General features: G+C 40.7%; 1 protein-coding gene and 1 pseudogene across 2 annotated transcripts in view; one reads left to right on the top strand and one right to left on the bottom strand.

Annotated features, from left to right (window-relative positions):
• The window catches only part of PTN (pleiotrophin), a 95,179-nt gene that overhangs the window by 10,230 nt on the left and 65,093 nt on the right, over nt 1–19,856 (bottom strand). For both annotated transcript variants that reach the window (XM_036328571.1, XM_036328570.1), the window contains exons 2-4: nt 12,265–12,380; nt 11,172–11,345; nt 8,255–8,416 (exon numbers count right to left, since the gene is read on the bottom strand). In XM_036328571.1, the coding sequence (XP_036184464.1) occupies nt 8,255–8,416; nt 11,172–11,345; nt 12,265–12,379 (451 nt within the window). In that variant the 5' untranslated portion in view covers nt 12,380. The remainder of the gene's footprint in view (nt 1–8,254; nt 8,417–11,171; nt 11,346–12,264; nt 12,381–19,856) is intronic.
• On the top strand, nt 18,021–18,955 carry LOC118666359 (annotated as a pseudogene).

Below are 19,856 nucleotides of genomic sequence, written 5' to 3'. Positions count from 1 at the left end.
CAATTTAGTTGGTCACATCGTTCATTCATTCAAATAAGTACTATTCATGGAGTTCCTCTCATGGACTAGAAACGATGACATGTAGTAGCTCTTTCAAAGGGGCGTGAGATGTGGCTCCTGCCCTCAAGATGCTGATTGGTGTGAGCAGCAAATCCACACAGGCTACAGAGGAATGAATGAAAGTCTTGTAAGAGGAGTGAGCCCTCCCAGCAACTTAATGTTTGGGAAGGGAAGTCTGGGAAGTTTGAACACTGATCTCTTTTCTAGTCTTTGAACAAAACAAGCTCTTTGTAGCCTCAGGGACTTTGAACTTCTAGTTTCACTTAGAACGCCTGGATGGCTAGCTCCTCCTCCAAATCCAAAAGTTACCTCTCAAAGAAGATTTCCCTGGTTACTCTAACTTAGCTCCCTCCTCGACTTCAGTTACTACTCTAGCACTTGACGCTTCAGTGCTCAAGAACATTTACTCCAGTATTGTAGTTGTCATTTTAATTATTATTCACATTTGTCATGATTATCTATGCGTCTCCATCACTAGAACAGAGCAGTGAGAGGAGAGGAATATCACTAGCTCCTAGAGTAATGCCTGCGCCATCCAAGGTTCTTAACAGATTTTATAAATAATTGAATACATTGGAAGCAATGCCAAAGGACTGTCGTAGCATTGGTCCTTCTGTGCCGGACCTCAGGATTTGTCCTGCTGCTCCTCCTACTCCACTACAGGTCCAGATGGGGCATTAATTTGTCCCTGGTGCTAACTCCAGCAGACAGTACTCCTCAAAAAATATTTACTGAGTACTTACGAGGGTAGGTTTTACATAATGAAATATATGAACTACGAAGAGCAGGGTCCAGGTCTCTAGAAGCACAGGCACAGAGAAATGATGTTTAAGAAATCACGGCCCATGCGGCCATCCCCGGGAGTTTGGTGTGGCTGGGGCACAGCACGTGGGCAATGTCTGGAGCAAGGACCAGACAGGAGCCGAACTGGATGATGCCTGGGCAGCATGTCCTGCTGAGGAGCCAGGGTCTGATTCTGGAAAACCATGATCGTAGAGGGATTTCAGAAAAGAAATAGGTCTGACATTCATTACTCTTCTTAGGTAAGAAACTGAGATCACTGTGTTGAATAGATTCAGGGGAAGGGGGTGTGCATAGAGCCAGAGATCTAGAACCAGGCGGCTTGTAATTCAGTCCTGGCCCCTCTGCTGAGTAGCTGTATAACCGTGTGCTCAGCATCTAATTTCCCCACGCCTCATTTTCCTCATATGCAAAATTGGGAGTCATAATAATAACGATTTTACAGAGTTTTGTGAATTTTCAGTGACACAATGTATGAGTAATGTACTAAGCAATAATCAAAACATACTATGCGCTCAATAAATATTAACTGTACTTGCTATTATCATAATCACTACAAACTTTTGGCTTGAAAAGGTGCTGAGAAAACACCCATCTCAAGAAGTTCATTTGGAAGGAAGGAAATAGTCTTAAAAACACTGCACATTTATCAAACATTTTTACATATATGACTTCATTTCATCTTTAAAACAGTGCTAGGAGGTATTCATTGTAGATTTCAGTTTACGGAAGACAAAACAGATATTCTAATAAGAAAAGAGCATAATTTTACCTACTCACTTGACATACAGTAGCATGGAGAGGAAATAAAACACAGATGTTCAGACAGAGCAAGGAAACAGAACAGAGAGACTAGACATAAACCCACACTTATATGATCAATTAATCTATGGCAAAGAAGGCAAGAATACACAATGGAGTAAAGCCAGTCTCTTCAATAAATGGTGTTGGGCAAAGTGTACAGACCCATGGAAAATAATGAAACTGGATCATTATACCAAATACAAGAATTAACTCTACATGGATTAAATACTTAACATAAAAAGCAGATGTTCAAAGATTTTTCACAAAGCGGAATAAAACAGAAATCAAAACCTTGAGACTAAACTGAGTAAGAGAGTTTTCCTCTAATCAAGAACAAAATTCCCACAAGGCACTCGGGGCTGCCTCTTTCTGCTCAAATGCAAGGGCAGCAGCCATCCAAACCCCCTTCCTCCTGTTTCAGGGTCTCCGGGTCGGGGAGGGGGAGTCCAGCGCAGGCTGGTCTGTGGTGGGATTCTGCCCCTTCACCTCTCTCAACACAGATGTCACCAGCCTAGCAGAGCTCACCCACAGGGTGTTGCCATGCTCATTCCTAAGGGGTGTCAGAGCCCAGAAAATAGAACAAAAATGTCGGGGAACTTCTTTCATCTTTAAAAGAATGAACAAAAGAATCTTTTTAGAGGGTTGAGAATTGAGAATGCTGGGAATATCACTTCCCTGACCCTTTTTCCATTTAATAATCAGCTGCCAAGCGCTGTGCCCCGCATGCAGCTGAGTCTTGCACTCAAACAGTTGCTGTTCTTTTGATCTTTAAAGTTGAATCATCAAACCTAAGAGAGGCCTAGGCAACTGTCCAAAAAAAAGAGCAGCAAGATGGCAATGCTTTTAGAAAGGGCTGGGAAGATATAAAAGGAATTGGGGTTATCGTGAACAGGGGGATTTACCAAGGGTCTGGTAACAGCAGAGCGGGAATTGGTGGGCAGGACGGCGGGAGGGATTGACACTGTTCCCTGGACCACCTGTAACACAGACATCTATCCATATGCTCCTGCTTCTGACTGTACCGGAAACATTTGAGAATACCCTTCCTCCAGACAAACTCAGGGGCTGACATCATCCCACGCTGCCCTGTTGGTATCAAAAGGAGCTTCACAATACCCCTTATTGATGTATCTCATTTAAGCCAGTCAGAGAAAGACAAATATCACATGATTTCACTTACATGTGGAATCTAATGATCACAATATACTGATGAATAAAATAGAACCAGAGTCATGGAAACATGGAACAGATTGACGAATCTCAGAGGGGAGTAAAGGGGGTGGGGAGGAGATTAACCAAAGAACTTCTATGCATATATGCTGCTCCCATGAACACAAACAATAGGATGCTGAAGGCCTGGGGCAGAGCAGAGATAGGGTGGGGGTGGGGGGCATCTGTAATACTCTCAACAATAAAGATTTTAAAAAATAAATAAAAACAAGAAATAGTAACTAATAATCTCCATGTCAACAATAACTCCAGATTCTAGAATGTTCCAAGATGACCATCAGGCCAGGTCACCTGTGGCACCTGGGAAAATCTCAGTTCATCTGGGAGCCTTCTGCACAAGCACTGACTCAGCCTCTGCACTCCAGTGATATCAACCAGAAGCCTGACCCACTGGTCAGTTCTGCTCCCACAGACAGGACTGCCTAGGCTAGGACCATGGATCCCCATGCTGGCAGCCCCGCCTGGCTCGGCCAACTTCTAATTCCTCAGTGAGCTCATTTTCCAGGCGGACCACTGAGAAACACCTGTGGCTTGAAGAGTTATTTGCCTTCCAAAGGGTTCTGTGGTCTGACATTTTATACAGAGCCATCAGCATAGGCTGACCCACGCTTCCAACTTCTCCACTTGGGATACTTGATGCCCAAGTATCCCTGAAACTGGAAAAGAACATGACAGATGGCTCCAAAGAGGAGAGACTTAACTCTCTCCACGGTGGCGTGCTTAACTGTCCCCAGTATAACACTCAGTAACTCTTCATCCGTAATGGCATCAATGCCCGTCTATCCCAATAGGAGAGAGGGTGAGGTCTAATACTATACTCCAGCACAGTCCAGCTCCCTACAGAGGCCCTGGCAGACTGCTCGCTCAGCTCAATAACTGTTCAGCTCCTCCTCTCATATTTACAGATAGAGTTTGAAAAGCTAAAGACACATTTCCCTAACTCCCTTGCAGCAGCATTTTATACGTGATCAGGTTTCCATCAGTCGGGCACACTTCATGAGTCTTAGTTGTAGAAAAAAGGGCCAAACTTGGCCTGGCTGGAGTAACTCAGTTGGTTGAGCATTGACCTATGCAATGAAAGGTTGCTGGTTCAATTTCTAGTCAGGACACACCCTGGATTGCAGGTTAGATCCCCAATTGGGGAGCAAATGGAAGGCCACTGATCAATATTTCTCTCTCACATTGATGTTTTTCTGTTCCCCCCCCCTCCCCTTTCTCCTCCCCCCCCCCTTTTCCTCTCACTAAGCAAGGATTGTTTTTAAAAAGCCAAATTTGGAGAAATTGGAAATTACAGCAAGAAAGGTGATAGTAATCACCTCTGGTTTTGCAAGTGAGGACAGTGTTGGAGTTTCCAGCATGTGATTTTTAGCATTATGTGTGCAGAGCAGTGGGTGATTCTGCTACATCAACAACGTGCTGTGTGATTAGACATTTCTCTTGGACCTGTTGCCTTTTGCTGCGTTATTCCTGGAAATGCAGTATTCACAGATGACTTGGAGATTCTGTGAGCTATGTAACACTCTTGACTAAACCTCTTCTACTTAAACTAGCTGGAGTAGATCTTCCACAAAAAATCCCTGGCAGATACAGGGTTTTCTCAATTGACAATCTTAATACTCTCAATCTCATTTCTTAAGACATTAAGATCTCAAGTGTCCAACACAATCAATTATTTCACTAATATATCCTGGTTAGATCCTGGCAGTGATTAATCAAGCTCTGGTTACGACCTTTCAGTCAATCAATGAGCTTCCCCAGGGTAATCCTGTCCTATTGCCAGGAAAGCTGTATTCCAATTGTGCATCTCTCAGTTCTCTTGTCTACATAAGAAGATCAAGACTCTCCTCTTCTGGGTATAGAATGCAAATGTGGAGGACTGAAAGTTTCCTCAAATTAAGTGGATTCCAACACAAGGGGATCTTTAGGTAAGGCTTTCCAACTGGATATCTCGTATCACTGAAGTTGTGGACTAAAGCTAGAGTTAGTGTTTGCACAATACTGACAGCAACAGGAAGGGACAATTCTATTCCTCAAGAGGCAATGCTGTTAGACTGGTGTGTGATGAATTTTAAGGCAGTTTTTAATCAGTGCACGTGGGATATGTAATAATGTCCCAGTTCAGATGGCAATTCTAGGTATTAAGCACCTCTCTCCCCAAGCAAGTCTTTTAATCTTTTAATCAAGCCACCATGGTATTATTATTATTAGTAATCAAATCACAACAATATCTCCAGTCTTCCCTCAATTGAATGCTGAGTAGTTACAGCCTTACCAACATCTTTATGATCCATTCTAAAAATTTAAAGCATATGTTTTCATACTGTGAATCATGTAGTTTGCATATTAATCCACTACCATTTCCTCAAACAATAAAGGCCAACCACAAATGTCTCTCAAACAAACAAACAACAACAACAAAAACCCCAGGCAAATTAAACAGAACCTGATCATGTGTTTATCAAAGTGTTTATCAATGAGAAGGATAATAATGGGGGGAAAAGAGAATTTCTTGTCATAAGCTGAGTGATATGAAATAATTACTTATCAATATACTAAGTTTCCGCAAACACATACCCTATGCTGTTTATTTTGGAAAATCTGACACCTAGGAAAGGCCCCTTTACTATAATTTCCATTTGAAAAAATGCAGAAAATATCAAAGGAGAATAAAAACCTGAACTGATTCTTCTGCTAACCAACAAGATACACCTGGATGAATCATTGATTTTCTCTGTCCCTATCTGTTATATGAGAGAAACATCAGATGATAGGCAAGGTCCCCAGATGCTCTACTGTTTAATGATTCTAGACATAGAAAATTATCTGATATGGACACAGTTCCATGGTTTATATTACTCAGAGACAGCACATTGTTTAAAAAGGCCATGGGTCTTTGATGTCAGTCTGACTTTGATTTTGAATCCTGGTTCCACCACTTACAAACTGTGGAACCTCAGGGAAGTTGCCTGTGCTTTCGCATATATAGAGTAGGATAAACAAAACGTATGGCAGAGAGTTGCTTCAAAGCTCAAATGAAATGATGAAGTGTGCCTATCATAGTGCCCCATTCAAAATTAGTGGGGTTACGTCCCTCTATTCTTTTTGGGTACTGAGTTAAAATAGAAAAGAGCATTCTTTTTTGAACAAAGAAAGAAATAATTATAACTGTATAACTTTGAGAAAAGTTTAGTTACATGAACTCTTCTATCAGTATGCTGGATTTAGTGTGTGAAACCTTTTTCCTTTTAGCATTTATTTATTATACAAATACTAGAGGCCTGGCGCACAAATTTCTGTACTGGTGTGGTCCAGCCGGCCCTGCCCTGATGGGGGCCACCAGGGGATGGCTGGCTGGGGCGAGGGGCCTGGGGTGGTTTGCTGGCCAGCCCCACCCCGATTGGGGTGGGGATGCCCTCTTGGGGGCAGGGCTGGCTGGGGCGAGGGGCCACAGGCATTTTGGTTGTTCTGCCGTTTGGTCGATTTGCATATTACCCTTTTATTATATCAGATTTATTCAGCCCAATGTGGTACTCCTTGTTCTAGGCAAAAAGGGATACAGTAAAGAGCAAAATAGACCAGGTCCCTGTCTTCCTGAGAGCTTTATTCTGAGGGATGTCTTCCAGAATAGTTTTAGAAATAATGTTGCAGAAAATGTCACCTTTGTTTGGGAGGTCATATCGCTTATCAGGATTGAGCATTACAAAACTTACCTTCTCCTTTTTCAAAGGAGGTGAGTTTATACCCATACCTGGCTTAGGTGAGAAATCAGCAGAAGATAAAATGAGTTTAGATTCAGCCAAATCTTGGCTCTGTCATTTGCTAGAGATCTACCCCTGGGCAAACAAATTAACCAGTGTGCCTCATTTTCCTTCAAAAGTACATCTACTTGCAGAGGAATATATGGGATTTTAAGAAATAACATATGTCAAACACCCAGGTCAAGACATGCCAGTGGAACAAAACAATACAAATGATAATGTAGATGTCATTTTATTATTATTTGATTTTCCATTGATCAGAAAAAAATGAGCTATCTTAAGGTTAGAGACTCACAAAGAGAAAGCTGTAATATCCATTCATGGTTATTTTGGAAAAATGGTACAGAAATATACGCAACCCACACATGTCACTAATTCCATTTTACTTAAACTAGGAAACATATGTCATAGAAAATGTGTATGAGTCTCTCTCGTTAAGAAAATCTTCTATCTGACACATCTCCCTAGCTCAGCTCCTATGATAAGATTTTTCTCTGTGCAGATTGCCTGGTGCCAAAACAACATTCACAAAACCCTCCAAATTGAGAGAGAAAGGACTAATTAGTTTTAACAAAGACATGCTATGCACAAAGTGAAGGCTGCATTTTAATGACCAACAAAATGCATAACTGGCTGTGAAATTCAGAATTCACTCAGGATAATACCTTGAATTATATACCTTGATTTTTGATATATGAAAAATTACAGCATGTCTACCCACCTGAAATATTTTTACCACCATTTTTCAGGTTGAGAGCCTGAACCAAACTGTAAACCTTCATTGCATATGGAAGAATGTAAAAAAAGTGAATTATCCACCAGGCCAATTAAGAAAGGAAGGGAGAAGGAGAGAGAGAAACACATCCATTGGCTGCCTCCTGCACATCCCCTAGGGGGATGGAGTCCACAACCCAGGCCTGTGACCTGACTAGGAATTGAACCAGCAACTTTAGGGTGCGCCTGACAATGCCCAACCAACAGAGCTACACCTGCCAGGGTCTGAGGTGTTTTTTTTAAAATCATATGCCAGTTTGATGTTTACTTTATCCAGTGTGAAAGCAGGGTCTGACTTTCTGGAAATGAATAGAAAGATAGCTCTAAATAATTTAAAAATTCCATGATAAAAGTAGTGAGCTAATCAAGCCAAAAAAAAAGAAAACAAAGGCTCTGAAAGAAGGATAAGAAATACAGAACTTATCAAAGTACGTGGTGAAAAGGGAAAATATAAAATAATTTAGCTGATGTTGTGACAACTATATATGTTAGATAATCTAGGAAGGACTTGATTTTAAATATCCTGCCTCAGGACCTTTATGAGTTTGTTCATACTTGTCAGAATGCAGTCCCAACTTAGGGTTTGGATTATACAGTCACCATACAGCAACTGTCTTAATTGGCCCGTTTTGCCAGACTGTTTATTTGTGCTAGGAGACTAGTCCCCTCATCTGTGCAGAGGACCTCAATCGCCTGCTGAGAAGTACTTGTAAGAAACTAATACAGGGGGCTTTTTCAATTCCTTTCTTAAGGTAGTTCACCTGAAGAGCCTGCCTGAGTCCATGGATCCGTTCACATTAAAACTGTGGTCAAGGAGCAGGGCCTACCTTGAGGCTTGGGCTTGGTCAGTTTGCCACAGGGCTTGGAGATGGTGACGGTCTTCTGGCAGTCAGCATTGTGGAGGGCTCGCTTCAGGCTCCCAGTTCTGGTCTTCAAGGCGGTATTCAGGTCACATTCTCCCCAGGCCTGGAATTGGTATTTGCACTCCGCTAAAGGTAAGGTAGGACCAAGAGAAACCTTTGAAAGATCCTATTATAGTGCCATGAAAATAAACACACTTTAGTTTTTAACTCTTTGTAGTGAGGTAGTTATTGTTGTAAGAAATAAGAGAGATCCCATATACCCTCAATTGTGATGTCTTCTATAGTGGTAGTCCAATGGCACAACCAGGAAACGGACATGGAAACATTCCACAGGACTTATTCAGGTTTCCCCAGTTTTACATGCATTCATTTAGGTATGTGTGTGTGTGTGGGGGGGGGGGGGTGGAGATTTAGTTCTGTGCAACTCTATCACATGCATAGATACAAGTGAACACCACCACCATTTATACACAAACCAGTTCCAATGCAAGGGTCCCTTGGGCTGTCCTTCTATAGTCAGAGGCCACCCAACTTTCTCCCCTCCCATCTCTCTAGCCTCTGGCAACCACTATTCTGTTCTCCATCATTATACTTATTTCATCTTAATTTTGTCATCCATCCATGTAAATGGAATCAAGTACTGTGTAACCTATTGAGACTGTTTTTTTTTCATTCAGCATCATTTCTTGGAGGTCCATCCAAGTTGTGTGTATCAATAGCCTCTCCTTTTCATTGCTTAGTAATATTTCATGGTACACAGAGTGGGCCAAAAGTAGGTTTACAGTTGTTCATAAGGAAAAAATAATACACTAATTAATAAATAATAATACAAGAATTGCCCTAACCGGTTTGGCTCAGTGGATAGAGCATCGCCCTGCAGACTGAAGGGCCCCAGGTTCGATTCTGGTCAAGGGCATGTACCTTGGTTGAGGGCACATCCCCAGTGGGGGGTGTGCAGGAGGCAGCTGATCAATGTTTTTCTCTCATCGATGTTTCTAACTCTCTATCTCTCTCCCTTCCTCTCTGTAAAAAAATCAATAAAATATATATTTTTTAAAAAAGAATAAACTATGTTACTCATACAACTGTAAACCTACTTTTGGCCCATGCTGTTATGTACCACGATTTGTTTAACCATTCACCAGCTGAAAAACATCTGGGTGGTTTCCAGCTTTTGACTATTACAAACAAAGCTGCCATATACATTCATGTATAGATTTTATGGAAACATAGGCTTTCACTTCTCTAGGATCAATGCTTAAGGTAAAGCCACTGCACTGCATGGTAAGCACATGTTTAGTTTTGTAAGAAATTGCCATAGTCTTTTCCAATATGGCTGTACCATTTTACATTCCCATTAGTGATGTATAGTGACCTAGTTCTTCCACATCCTCTCTAGCATTTGGTGTTATTTTTATCTTTGCCACTCTGATAGGTGAGGGGGTATAGTGATAGCTCATTAGTTTTCATTTTCATTTCCCTACTGGGGAAACACGTTGAACATGTTTGCAGGTGTTGCCACCTATATCCTCTTTGGTATAATGTTTGTTCGTATCTTTTCCTCACTTTATAACTGAATTGTTAGTTTTGAGAGTTCATTCTCTATAATAATAAAAGCATAATATGCTAATTAGACTGGATGTCCTTCCAGACGACCTTCCGGACAAAAGCCAGGGCTGTGAGGGAAACCCGGGTTCCAGGTGTCTGCAGGTGGCTGGACAGAAGTCCAGGTCCCAGGTGCTGGTGGCCGGAGGGAAGCCCGGGTCCCGGGTGCCAGAGGGAAGCCGGTGCCAGCAGCGGGGGAAGGAAGGCCTACTCTTGCACGAATTTCATGCATTGGGCCTTTAGTATATTCTACATAAAAGTCCTCTAATACACACTTTTAAAAACATTTTGTAGGTGGGCCTGTATGGTACCCACATATAATTTATGAACAAATGTTTCTGAATTTTACCAGGCTTTTATAGAACTTATATACATCCATAAAAGTACCCCAAATGTTATAGAAAATGAAAAAGATATTGTCCTTCTTCCCTGGCCTTTAAGCCAGAGCACATTTCTGTAGAACAGTGAGACTATGTGGGGCATAGTGTTTCACCATAGCTAACAAAGATAAATATTCAAGAATATGAAAAAAAATACACACACAGGTAATTGGGGTGTGCAGTAGTGGGTTTAAAGTTAGATGTGTTGCAAGATTCCTTCTCAGACAGGTAGATAAGGCCAGTGAGACTGGCAATAGTCGGTGGGAAAAAAATCCACGAGAAATGGCTACCATCAGCCCTGCTGGATTCAATCGGTAAGTCTATGAACCGGTGAGGAGGGTGGGGAAAGATCAAAAGAGAGAGAGGGCCTGAACGTAACAGAAAGAGATCAGGAGAAGGGGGAGAATAAATAAGAAAAGAGAAAATAAAGACACAAGGAACTTAGAAGAAGAATAGAAAGGAAAGAGAAAAAGATCAACGAACACTATTAGGAGGAATCAAGAGTACATTTTTGTCCCTATTGGTAAAGCAGTAGTACTTAATAAGGGACTATTTAACATTAGGCAATATCTGGAGACATTTCAGTTGTCATAGTTTGCGGAGGTGGGCAGTGCTAACAGAAACCAGTGGGTAGAAGCCAGAGATGGCGCTAAATATCTTACAGTGCACAGAACCGACCCCCACAGCAAAAACTATCTTGTCCAAAATGCTAGTTAGTAGTGCTGAGGTTGAGAAACTCGGGGGTTAGGCAAAATGTCTTGCTTATTTTGTATCTGATAAAATAAATTTATTTAAAATAAATGGGAGTCAACCTCAAAAAGATATTTGGTGAAAGAACGGAAGAGTTATGTCAGACTGGGAGATTCAACCAGTAGGACCACAGGGATGGGACTCACCTCCAAACTGCTTCTTCCAGTTGCAGGGGATCTTACATCTCTGGGTCTTCATGGTTTGTTTGCACTCAGCTCCACTCCGGGTGCCCTCCCGGGTGCCCAGCCCACAATCCCCGCTGGTGGGCACACACACACTCCACTGCCATTCTCCACAGTCAGACTTCTTCACTTTCTTTTCTGGAAGGAAGGAAACATAATCAACACCAGAAAGTTCTTTAACTCCTACGTAAAACTAAGTTCATTCCTGAGCGCCTTCATTACAGGCCCTGTGCTATTTACCTCTATCTTCAGTGTCCGGTACATAGTGGGAACCTGATAGGGGTTAGCAGAATGACTGAATCAGTGAATGACCAAGCGAAGGGAGAAAGAAAACTGCGGAAAGGAGCTAGAACTTATATTACTTTAACTCTTACTATGTGCCAGGAGCTGTGCTAAGTGATTTACTGACACCTCTTAGAAGAAGACATTTCTATGAAAGAGAAGATGGTCAAAACAGTTAAACCTAAAAAGTGAGAAAACATCCTATTAGAAGCAACAGTTGCCAGATTAAGCTTTTTCAATGCAAGTCATTGTTCATTTCTCTGTTTTATAGATAGAATAGCATAATATACATGTGGTGGAAACTGACTCCCAGCTCCACAGACTACTCATTGAGAGTGACATGGAAAGGGTGCGTTATCTTCTCTGAGCCTCAGTTTCCTTCTTTAGACATCAAACAAAAACTCCCTGAAGGACTCTTTTTGGAGAGAGAGGCAACATAAGTAAAACACCTGATTCCTGGTCAATGGTATGTACATAATAGCTACTAATATGATAATTATGTTAATGATCAGCACCTATATTTCAGGACTTTACAGTGGTGGGGGGATGAGAAGGGATGTCGTGTAGGTTCCTCGAAATATTAGGGAGGAAAGGAGGGGGAGGGGGGAGGTAGGAAGGGAGAAAGAGGGAAAGGAAGGAAAGGAGAGAAGGAAAGGAGCCGTGAGAGGAGAGATGAGGGAGTGAGGAAGGAAGAGAGGAAGGACAAAAATCAGGTAATGGGATAAGAAGGACATTAATCAGTGAAGAGCCTTGCTTTCATAACCCTACTGCTTACCTGGTTTCTCTTTCTTCCCTGCTTCAGCAGTGTCCACAGCTGCCAAAATGAAAATGAATGCCAAGAAGGCAGCTGCAAATTTTCGACGCTGCTGCAGGTACTGTTGGGACTGCATTCTAGGAATAAACAGAGAAACAGAAGAAGGTGGTATCAGCCTAAGTCAGAGAGGAAGGCTCCTGGAACTCCTTGATAAAAGGCTCCCTTGCCATTTCTGGAATATTCAATTTGAAAGATTTGTATCAATTACCTTCTGTACATTCTGTCTTGTCTCTCCACCAAAATAAGTTCTCTTTTGCAATCAGTCATGACAAAATCCAACAGTTTGTGTAAGACTTCACACACAGCCATTTGCTAAGTTTGACCCAAGAAAGACAGAGCAAAGGAATTTTGATGGCATGTGTTTGAGCAGACTCCTACAGTAAGTCTTGCGGACAGGGAGTGATGCTTGGTAATGTCAATAGCTATAGTCATCTTCATAACTCTTGACAATTCCTAGAAACAACCATGATGTTGAAGTCCCCATGGATAATTTGAATGGACACAATGAGTAGATTATCTGTGCAAAATTATGTTTGCTGGTATCTTTAGATGTATCAGTATTGATCAATATCACTGACGTTTTTACCATTTTCCATGATCATGATTATCTTATTATCATTAGTGTTCCATTATTCATTGGTCCACCAAAGATGGAAACACAAAACAGAATTAGAGATAGCACACCTTTATATATATATCAAACGCACTAAAGTACCTCTAAATTATAGGATAATGAAGAGTTCACACTCACTCATAATTTGAAATTCTCTACATTTGATATGAATAAAAATCCCAGAATAATATTAGAAAACTAACTCAGAATTTGAAGTCACTTGTGACAGCTGGGTGTCAATATGGTCACCTGACCCAAACAAGCTTGAGAAATCTCTGTCCAAGCCCCAGGACAACCCACTTCCCAATGGCTACACCGAGGCATTGATTGCAGCAACTCACCTATGTCTAGTTTTACATAGCTAAACTTTTATTTTTTAATTACTTTCAAAAAGCTTTCTTGTAAAAAGTTCAATTCACTTAATTTCAAGGATAAAAATCCCACATGAAATTATGTTTGAGTAACAGAATGGTCTATTAAGAAGTTACCAGAACTGTAGCGTGAGGAAGAAAGGAGGGATACAAATTGGGATGAGGGTTGGAGAGTTAGTAGAGTAGAAATGCACCCTACCTGGTTTTTATACTAATTTATAACAATCCAGAAATTAAGAAGTGGGTAAATGGTGCATGTCAGATTTAGAAGTTCTAAGGAGAAATGCACACAAGTGCATGTGTATAGCGAGTCACTTGTGTAAGATATGTGATCAGAAACATGTTTGAGTTGGAGAATGTCTTTCTTCTTCTCAACCTGTTCTCCTTTCCTTATGTTTTGTCAACATTCTGCTTAAGTCTATATTTTGAGAGCTTAGATTTTTCTGGGTAGATAAAACGAATAACGATTATTTGAAAGAAGAAAATAAGGGGGTTTAGAAAAGAGATGATTAAAATTATCCAAAAAATCCCAGTATGCCCAAACAATACCCAATTAACATGCTGGTCCCTTGCTGTTGTGGTAAATACTTGAGTAATTAGTACATGTGTGGATAATAGGTCCCCCCTTGTGGGTGATATTTGCATAGTTGATTATTTGTCTTTAGCATCAAGTAAAAGCAAAATCTCTCCCTGCTTATAGCCTCCATATACTTAGTTTTATATTTGAAACCCTGCCTGCTCTCCAACAGAGAAGAGGCAAGAAAAATGATCTTAAGAAAGTGGTCAGGATCATGACTTTCTTTTCAAACTGAGAAACATAAAACAGTGGAAGAAGAATGCTTGTTAAGTTGGCTCAGTTCTTTTGAATGATTTACTTATTTTTCACCCTCTCCTACTGCCAGCTTTGTTGTATTTACCCTGGCAGATTTAATGTCATAGGGTTTAATGGTTAAGTTGAAGATTATCATTGATGGAGGCTGTTGTCTGGAAATTATTATTGAGAAATCTCAATCACTAATAAGTCTGAAGCTCAACAATGAAAGGAAAAATAAAGAAACCAATTAAGAGGAAATGTTAATTTATTGTCTCTTCTCTGGAAAAATAGCTTATTAGAAGGAAAAGAGGCTCCCCTTTTCTTTAACGTGTTAACAGGATCTAGGAGTTTTAAAGATGCTTAACATCTGGTGTAAACAGAAGACAAAGATGCTAGAATCTGTCCCATCCTGATCTCTGTGGAAGGGCGGGCATGGGCTTTGGAAGCAGAAGCTTTGGCTCAGACTTTAGCTCCTCCATCTAATTTTTAGAATGTCCATGGGCAAATCACCACCACTTGAACCTCTATTTTGACTTCCGCTATCTGGTCTGTTAAGATGTTTCAGATCTTTCTGCACATTTCCTATCCCAGACCTAAAATCAACCATTCCTTCAAAAAGCCTTGTTTGTTTTCATGGTAAATAAATATATTCTTAGGGTTGCTCAACATTACTAAGTCGGTCTTTAGTTCCAGGCTTTTTCCTTTTCTGAAAAGACACAGGCAACGTTAAAAATAAATAACATAAAATTAATCATTTGATTTATCCCACATTACATAAACAGTAGTCTCAGAATAACAATATTACTGCTAAAACCACCAATTATCAATCCTAAAAGCAGTGAGAAATACTTTTATTACACTATCTCCTTTAGTTCTCACCTTTAGGATTGCTCCATATCAATGTCATCAGATGTTTTAGTCAATACACACTATGCCATCTCCCTTTCAATTCTCACTCATTTCCATTATAAAAGCAGATATATTCTTAGTGTTGACCAAAAGTCCTGTGCTGTCTCTCTAGGCGTTCTGGTGGTCTGGAAGGATTCTCTGGTAGAATTTTTAGAAAAACTTTTGGAAACCTATTACTTGAGTTCTTGAATGTCAACAGTTTATCTAGCTAGCCCTTTTGTCCTTGAGGCTAAGTTTTGCTGAATGTAACATCTTTGTCTCACAGCTTCTTTGTTTAAGTATCCAAAATACGTATGTTCCTCCCTTTTCTTTCACTACAAAGTGTTACTATTAAGAAGTCTAACAATACTCTAATTTTCTGTTCCTTATTGTGTATTATTTTTGCTGAGATAGCCTAACAAGTGCTAAGGATCTTTTTTCTTTAAGGTGCGATAATTTTCTAACATATGACTTGGTGTTGTTCATGTTGGGTCAATAGTCTCAGACAATGAAGGACTCTTTTAACATGCAGTTTTGGTGATATTATCTTATTTTATATGAATGAGAACTTTTAGTATTAGTTCTATAACCTTTCCTTGGCTTTCTTCTTCAGGATCTCATATTATTTGTGAGTTGATTCTTCTTTGCCTGTTTTCAATATTTGTAAATTTATCAAAAATGCTTTTAATCTGTTATTTTAAAAAGTTAAATATTCCTTGCTTTTATCTTCTAATTATCTTAAGGTATTACTTGTGTTTATTCAATCTTATGATCCTTCTAGTTCTGTGGTTGGCAAACTGCGGCTCGCAAGCCACATGTGGCTCTTTGACCTCTTGAGTGTGGCTCTTCCTAAGCCTTAGGAGTACCCTAATTAAGTTCCTAACAATGTACCTACCTATATAGTTTAAGTTTAAAAAATTTGGCTCGCAAAAGAAATTTCAATCGTTGTACTGTTGATATTTGGCTCTGTTGACTAATGAGTTTGCCGACCACTGAATCTAGTTTAATATTCACTTATAAAATATTTTTCTTTCTATTTATAATTTTCACTTGAGTTCTATCACCTCATTCCTGCACTTTTCTAATTATAATTCACGAGATTCTTTTATATCTTGTATCACCCTTGTTTTCTAAATAATTTGAAGTACTATATTACAGGCTTTTGTTTTTGTTTCTTTCACTGCCTTTAGGTATATTATTCTACTTTTTATTTTCCCTTTTAAATAGTTACTTTACAAGATATTTGACCACAGTACAATTTCTCTATAGCATATTTACAGCTGTTCTAGCTTCACAAAATTCCCTTTTCTGTTCTTTTCTGTTCTAAAATGTGACACTATGTTTCTGAGATTCCCTGGTTTTATTTTCCTGTCCCTACTTTAGATGGATCTTCTCTCTCTTTTGTTTCTATTGTTGTTCTCCTAATCAATTGTGATTTTATTACCAGCCATTTATCCTCACTATAGTTTCCTGTCCTGAATGAGTCATGATGGAGTCAGCTTCCAGTCTCCGATCGCCTCACCATGATTTACGGTGACGTGTATGGGCTGTTTTAGGGTTTTCCCACTGTCGGAGCGGTCAGATGCTCTGCTGCTTCCCTCTGCCTTCTTTTGTTCAGACACCAATAGCACAGGGGTCTGGTTGTAGAGGTTTGCTCCCACCCTCTTTTATTCTGAGGTTTGTAGGAAAGAATCTGTCTTGAGTTTTGCTTTTAAACCTCGTCCTTGGGTTTTAGTTTTGCTGTCTTTTGGTAGCTGCCCCATCTGTTTCTGTTTTGTTTTGTTAATGATTAACCACCTTTTTGAAAATTTTTCAACTACAGTTTACATTCAGTATTATTTTGTGTTAGTCTCAGATGGATAGCATAGTGGTTAGACAATCATTAACTTTACAAACAAACCAAACCGAAACAAACTCGTAGATACAGAGAACAGACTGGAGGTTGCCAGAGGGTAGGAAGCTGGGAGCTGGGTGATAAAGGTGCAGAGACTCAGAAGTACAGATTGGTAGTTACAACATAGTCATGGGAATGTAAAGTACAGCATAGGGAATATAGCTCATAATATTGTGGTAATTATGTGTGGTGCCAGGTGGGTACTAAAAGTATCAGGGGAAACACTTTGTAAAGTATATGTAAAGTATATGATTGTCTAATCCATCTGTTTCTATGTGAGGATTCAGGAAGATTCCAAAGGTATCCTGACACTTTCTTCCTCCCCAAATTAGCATATTATTTCATTAAACATTTTGGGGGCACCTACCTCATGCCAGCCGTTGAGCTGTATTCTCAAGATACAACAGTCACAAGTGCTAAGGCAGACATTTTTGCTTCTTCTCATGAAGCTTGCACTTCAATAAAGTTTACACTGACACATAAATAGCCAATCATAATTCACCATGCTCTCGTACAAACTACAAACTGCCATGAAGTATAAAGAATGGACAACTATTTTATATTTCCCTTTCTTAACTGTAAACTAACTTAAGACAGGGATTAAATTAAGGCCAAAGATTTAATTTCCCCGAAGTTCTCTATGAAGCGAACAAAACCACTATAGCTAGAAATTCTGTTAGAGAATATTTAGTATGAATGTTGTTCCTATAATTTTGGTCATAGAATTAAATGTCTATTTTCTCTTACTTATCATAAATTATTTTAATTTAGTTTAAGGAAAAGGGTTCAGCTTTCATCAGTCTGAAAGGTACTCATTTAGTTAACTATATTTGTAGTATTTACTTAAAACAGGTCTTTACCTATATCACTTCATAAATATTAATTTATGTTAATGTTAATTGACACTTGAATTATCACAAATAAAGTATCCATTTACTTAATTATTCACAAACTATGTAGTATATGTAACGGTGGCATCCTTTTAGCATAAATTGTTCTAGAGTCTAGAATCTAGACAATGGAGACAAGGAGTTGAACAAGATGGACAGCATTGCTGACCCCCACAATGTTTACATTTAATGGGAAAATTAGAAAATTACATGTGACCAGATCTCTGCGTCTGTGTCAGCCTGCGCAATGGCTCCCGGGAGCTTGGCCTTCAGTGACACCTTGATCTCCTCGGCCTCGCTAACCTCCATGACCTCCACCTCCGGGTGGTCTGGGACTCTCAAGCCAGGCCCGCGCCCACATGCGGTCCCACCACCACGCCGCAACACACCCTCCCCTGCCCCGCGATGCTGCGCATGGTGCTGGAGGCGCTGCAGGCGGGGGAGCAGCGCCAGGGCACCTCGGTGATGGCCATCAAGGTGTACATCCTGCGGAAGTACCCGACGGTGGACGCCATCCGGCTCAACTACCTGCCGAAGCGGGCCCTGGACACGGGCATGCAGCAGGGCCTCTGCACCAGGTGCATCAAGTCCAGGGCCAGGGGGCCACTGGCAGCTTCAAATTAGTTCCCAAGCAAAAAAAAAAAAAAAAATTCCAGCCCAGGAAGACAGCCACTGTGTCGGCCCCTGGAGACTTGGTGAGACCAAAGAGGAGGCCCCCAAAAAAGGTGGCCGGACCAAGGGTGAAGAGGCAAGAGGGGGCAAGGCCAGGAAGGCCCCCCCACCAGCCAGACAAGGCCACAGAGGCCCCTCCTGGTGCCAGCGGGCCCCATGGGAAGTCAAAGGTTAAAGGCAAGAAGGACAGCCCAGTAGATGCCAAGGCCCACAGGAAAACCAAAGCTGGGACTCGGAGCTCAAAACCCACAGTCCCCAAGGGTGAAAATGGTGTGACTTCCCCAGCCAAAAAGAAGACAGGGAACAAGGTCCTTAAAGAGGCCACTGCCCAGGGAGCCAGGAAAGGGTCAAAAGCCAAAGCTGCTGCTGCTCCTAAGGACAGTTGAGTCCAAGATGGTACCTGGACCACTGACCAGGAAGACAGAGGTCCCCAAGGGCCCAAAGGCTGGCATGTCCACCAAGGCCTCATCATCCAGAGAGACCAGGGTGAAGGCAGAAGCCAAGAGCTAGAGGCGGGGCGGAGAGACACTAAGACTCAGAGTTTTGATTCCCCAAAAAGACATCACTTTATTTTACTGTAACCTATTTATCAATAAAGAATTTTTTCTCCCTCACAAAAAAAGATAAATAAGATAATTTCTGATTGTGGTTTATCTTGTGAAAAAGATGATGTCATGAAGAATAACTAGGAGAATAACTGGTCGGGTAGCTTGATTGGTTGGCACATCCTCCCATACACCAAAAGTTTGCCGGTTCGATTCCCAATCAGGCTACATACTTAGGTTGCCGGTTTGATCCCTGATGGGGGTGCTGATCGAGCTTTCTCATATTGATGTTTCTCTCTCTCCCTTTTTCTACCTCTAAAAAAAGAAAATAAATTAACAAAACAATATATCCTTGGGTGAGGATTAAAAAAAAAAGAGTGACTCGAGGGGGGTGGTGTGGTTATGGATGGCTTCTTCCACATGACTGGGAAAGAGCTAGTGAAGCATGATATCTCTTATAGGTAAATATTTTGCATCAGGGGCCCCCAATTATCACTTGCCACTCCTCAGTCTTCTCTTCTGAGATGAGATGGTCTTCCTTTTGCCTCCGAGCTTTTAAAATTTGTTAGGAATTCAGTAAGTAGCCACCACCTTCTCCTGATTGACCCATTCTCTTCACTCTATCACAATTTCTGGATCCACCAAGCTTTGACCAAAAATCAGCAATCAACAAGTTCTCACTCCTACTGGTCCACAGATAAGCAGCCCACTCAGACCTGAAACCTTGCCAGCTTATCATCTGTGCTAATATATAAGGTCATATTAAAAAAAAAATAAACAAACAAGTTATCGTTTTAGGAAATGTTCACCTTTACCAAGAATAATATTGGTAATCATTTATTTCACTTAAACACGAATATCCCAGA

The sequence above is a fragment of the Myotis myotis genome, unplaced genomic scaffold (assembly GCF_014108235.1).
Source record: "Myotis myotis isolate mMyoMyo1 unplaced genomic scaffold, mMyoMyo1.p scaffold_m19_p_11, whole genome shotgun sequence".
In the NCBI taxonomy this organism is placed as follows: domain Eukaryota; kingdom Metazoa; phylum Chordata; class Mammalia; order Chiroptera; family Vespertilionidae; genus Myotis; species Myotis myotis.
Note: the sequence above shows the minus strand (reverse complement) of the source record. Positions and strands in the feature narration are given on the sequence as shown.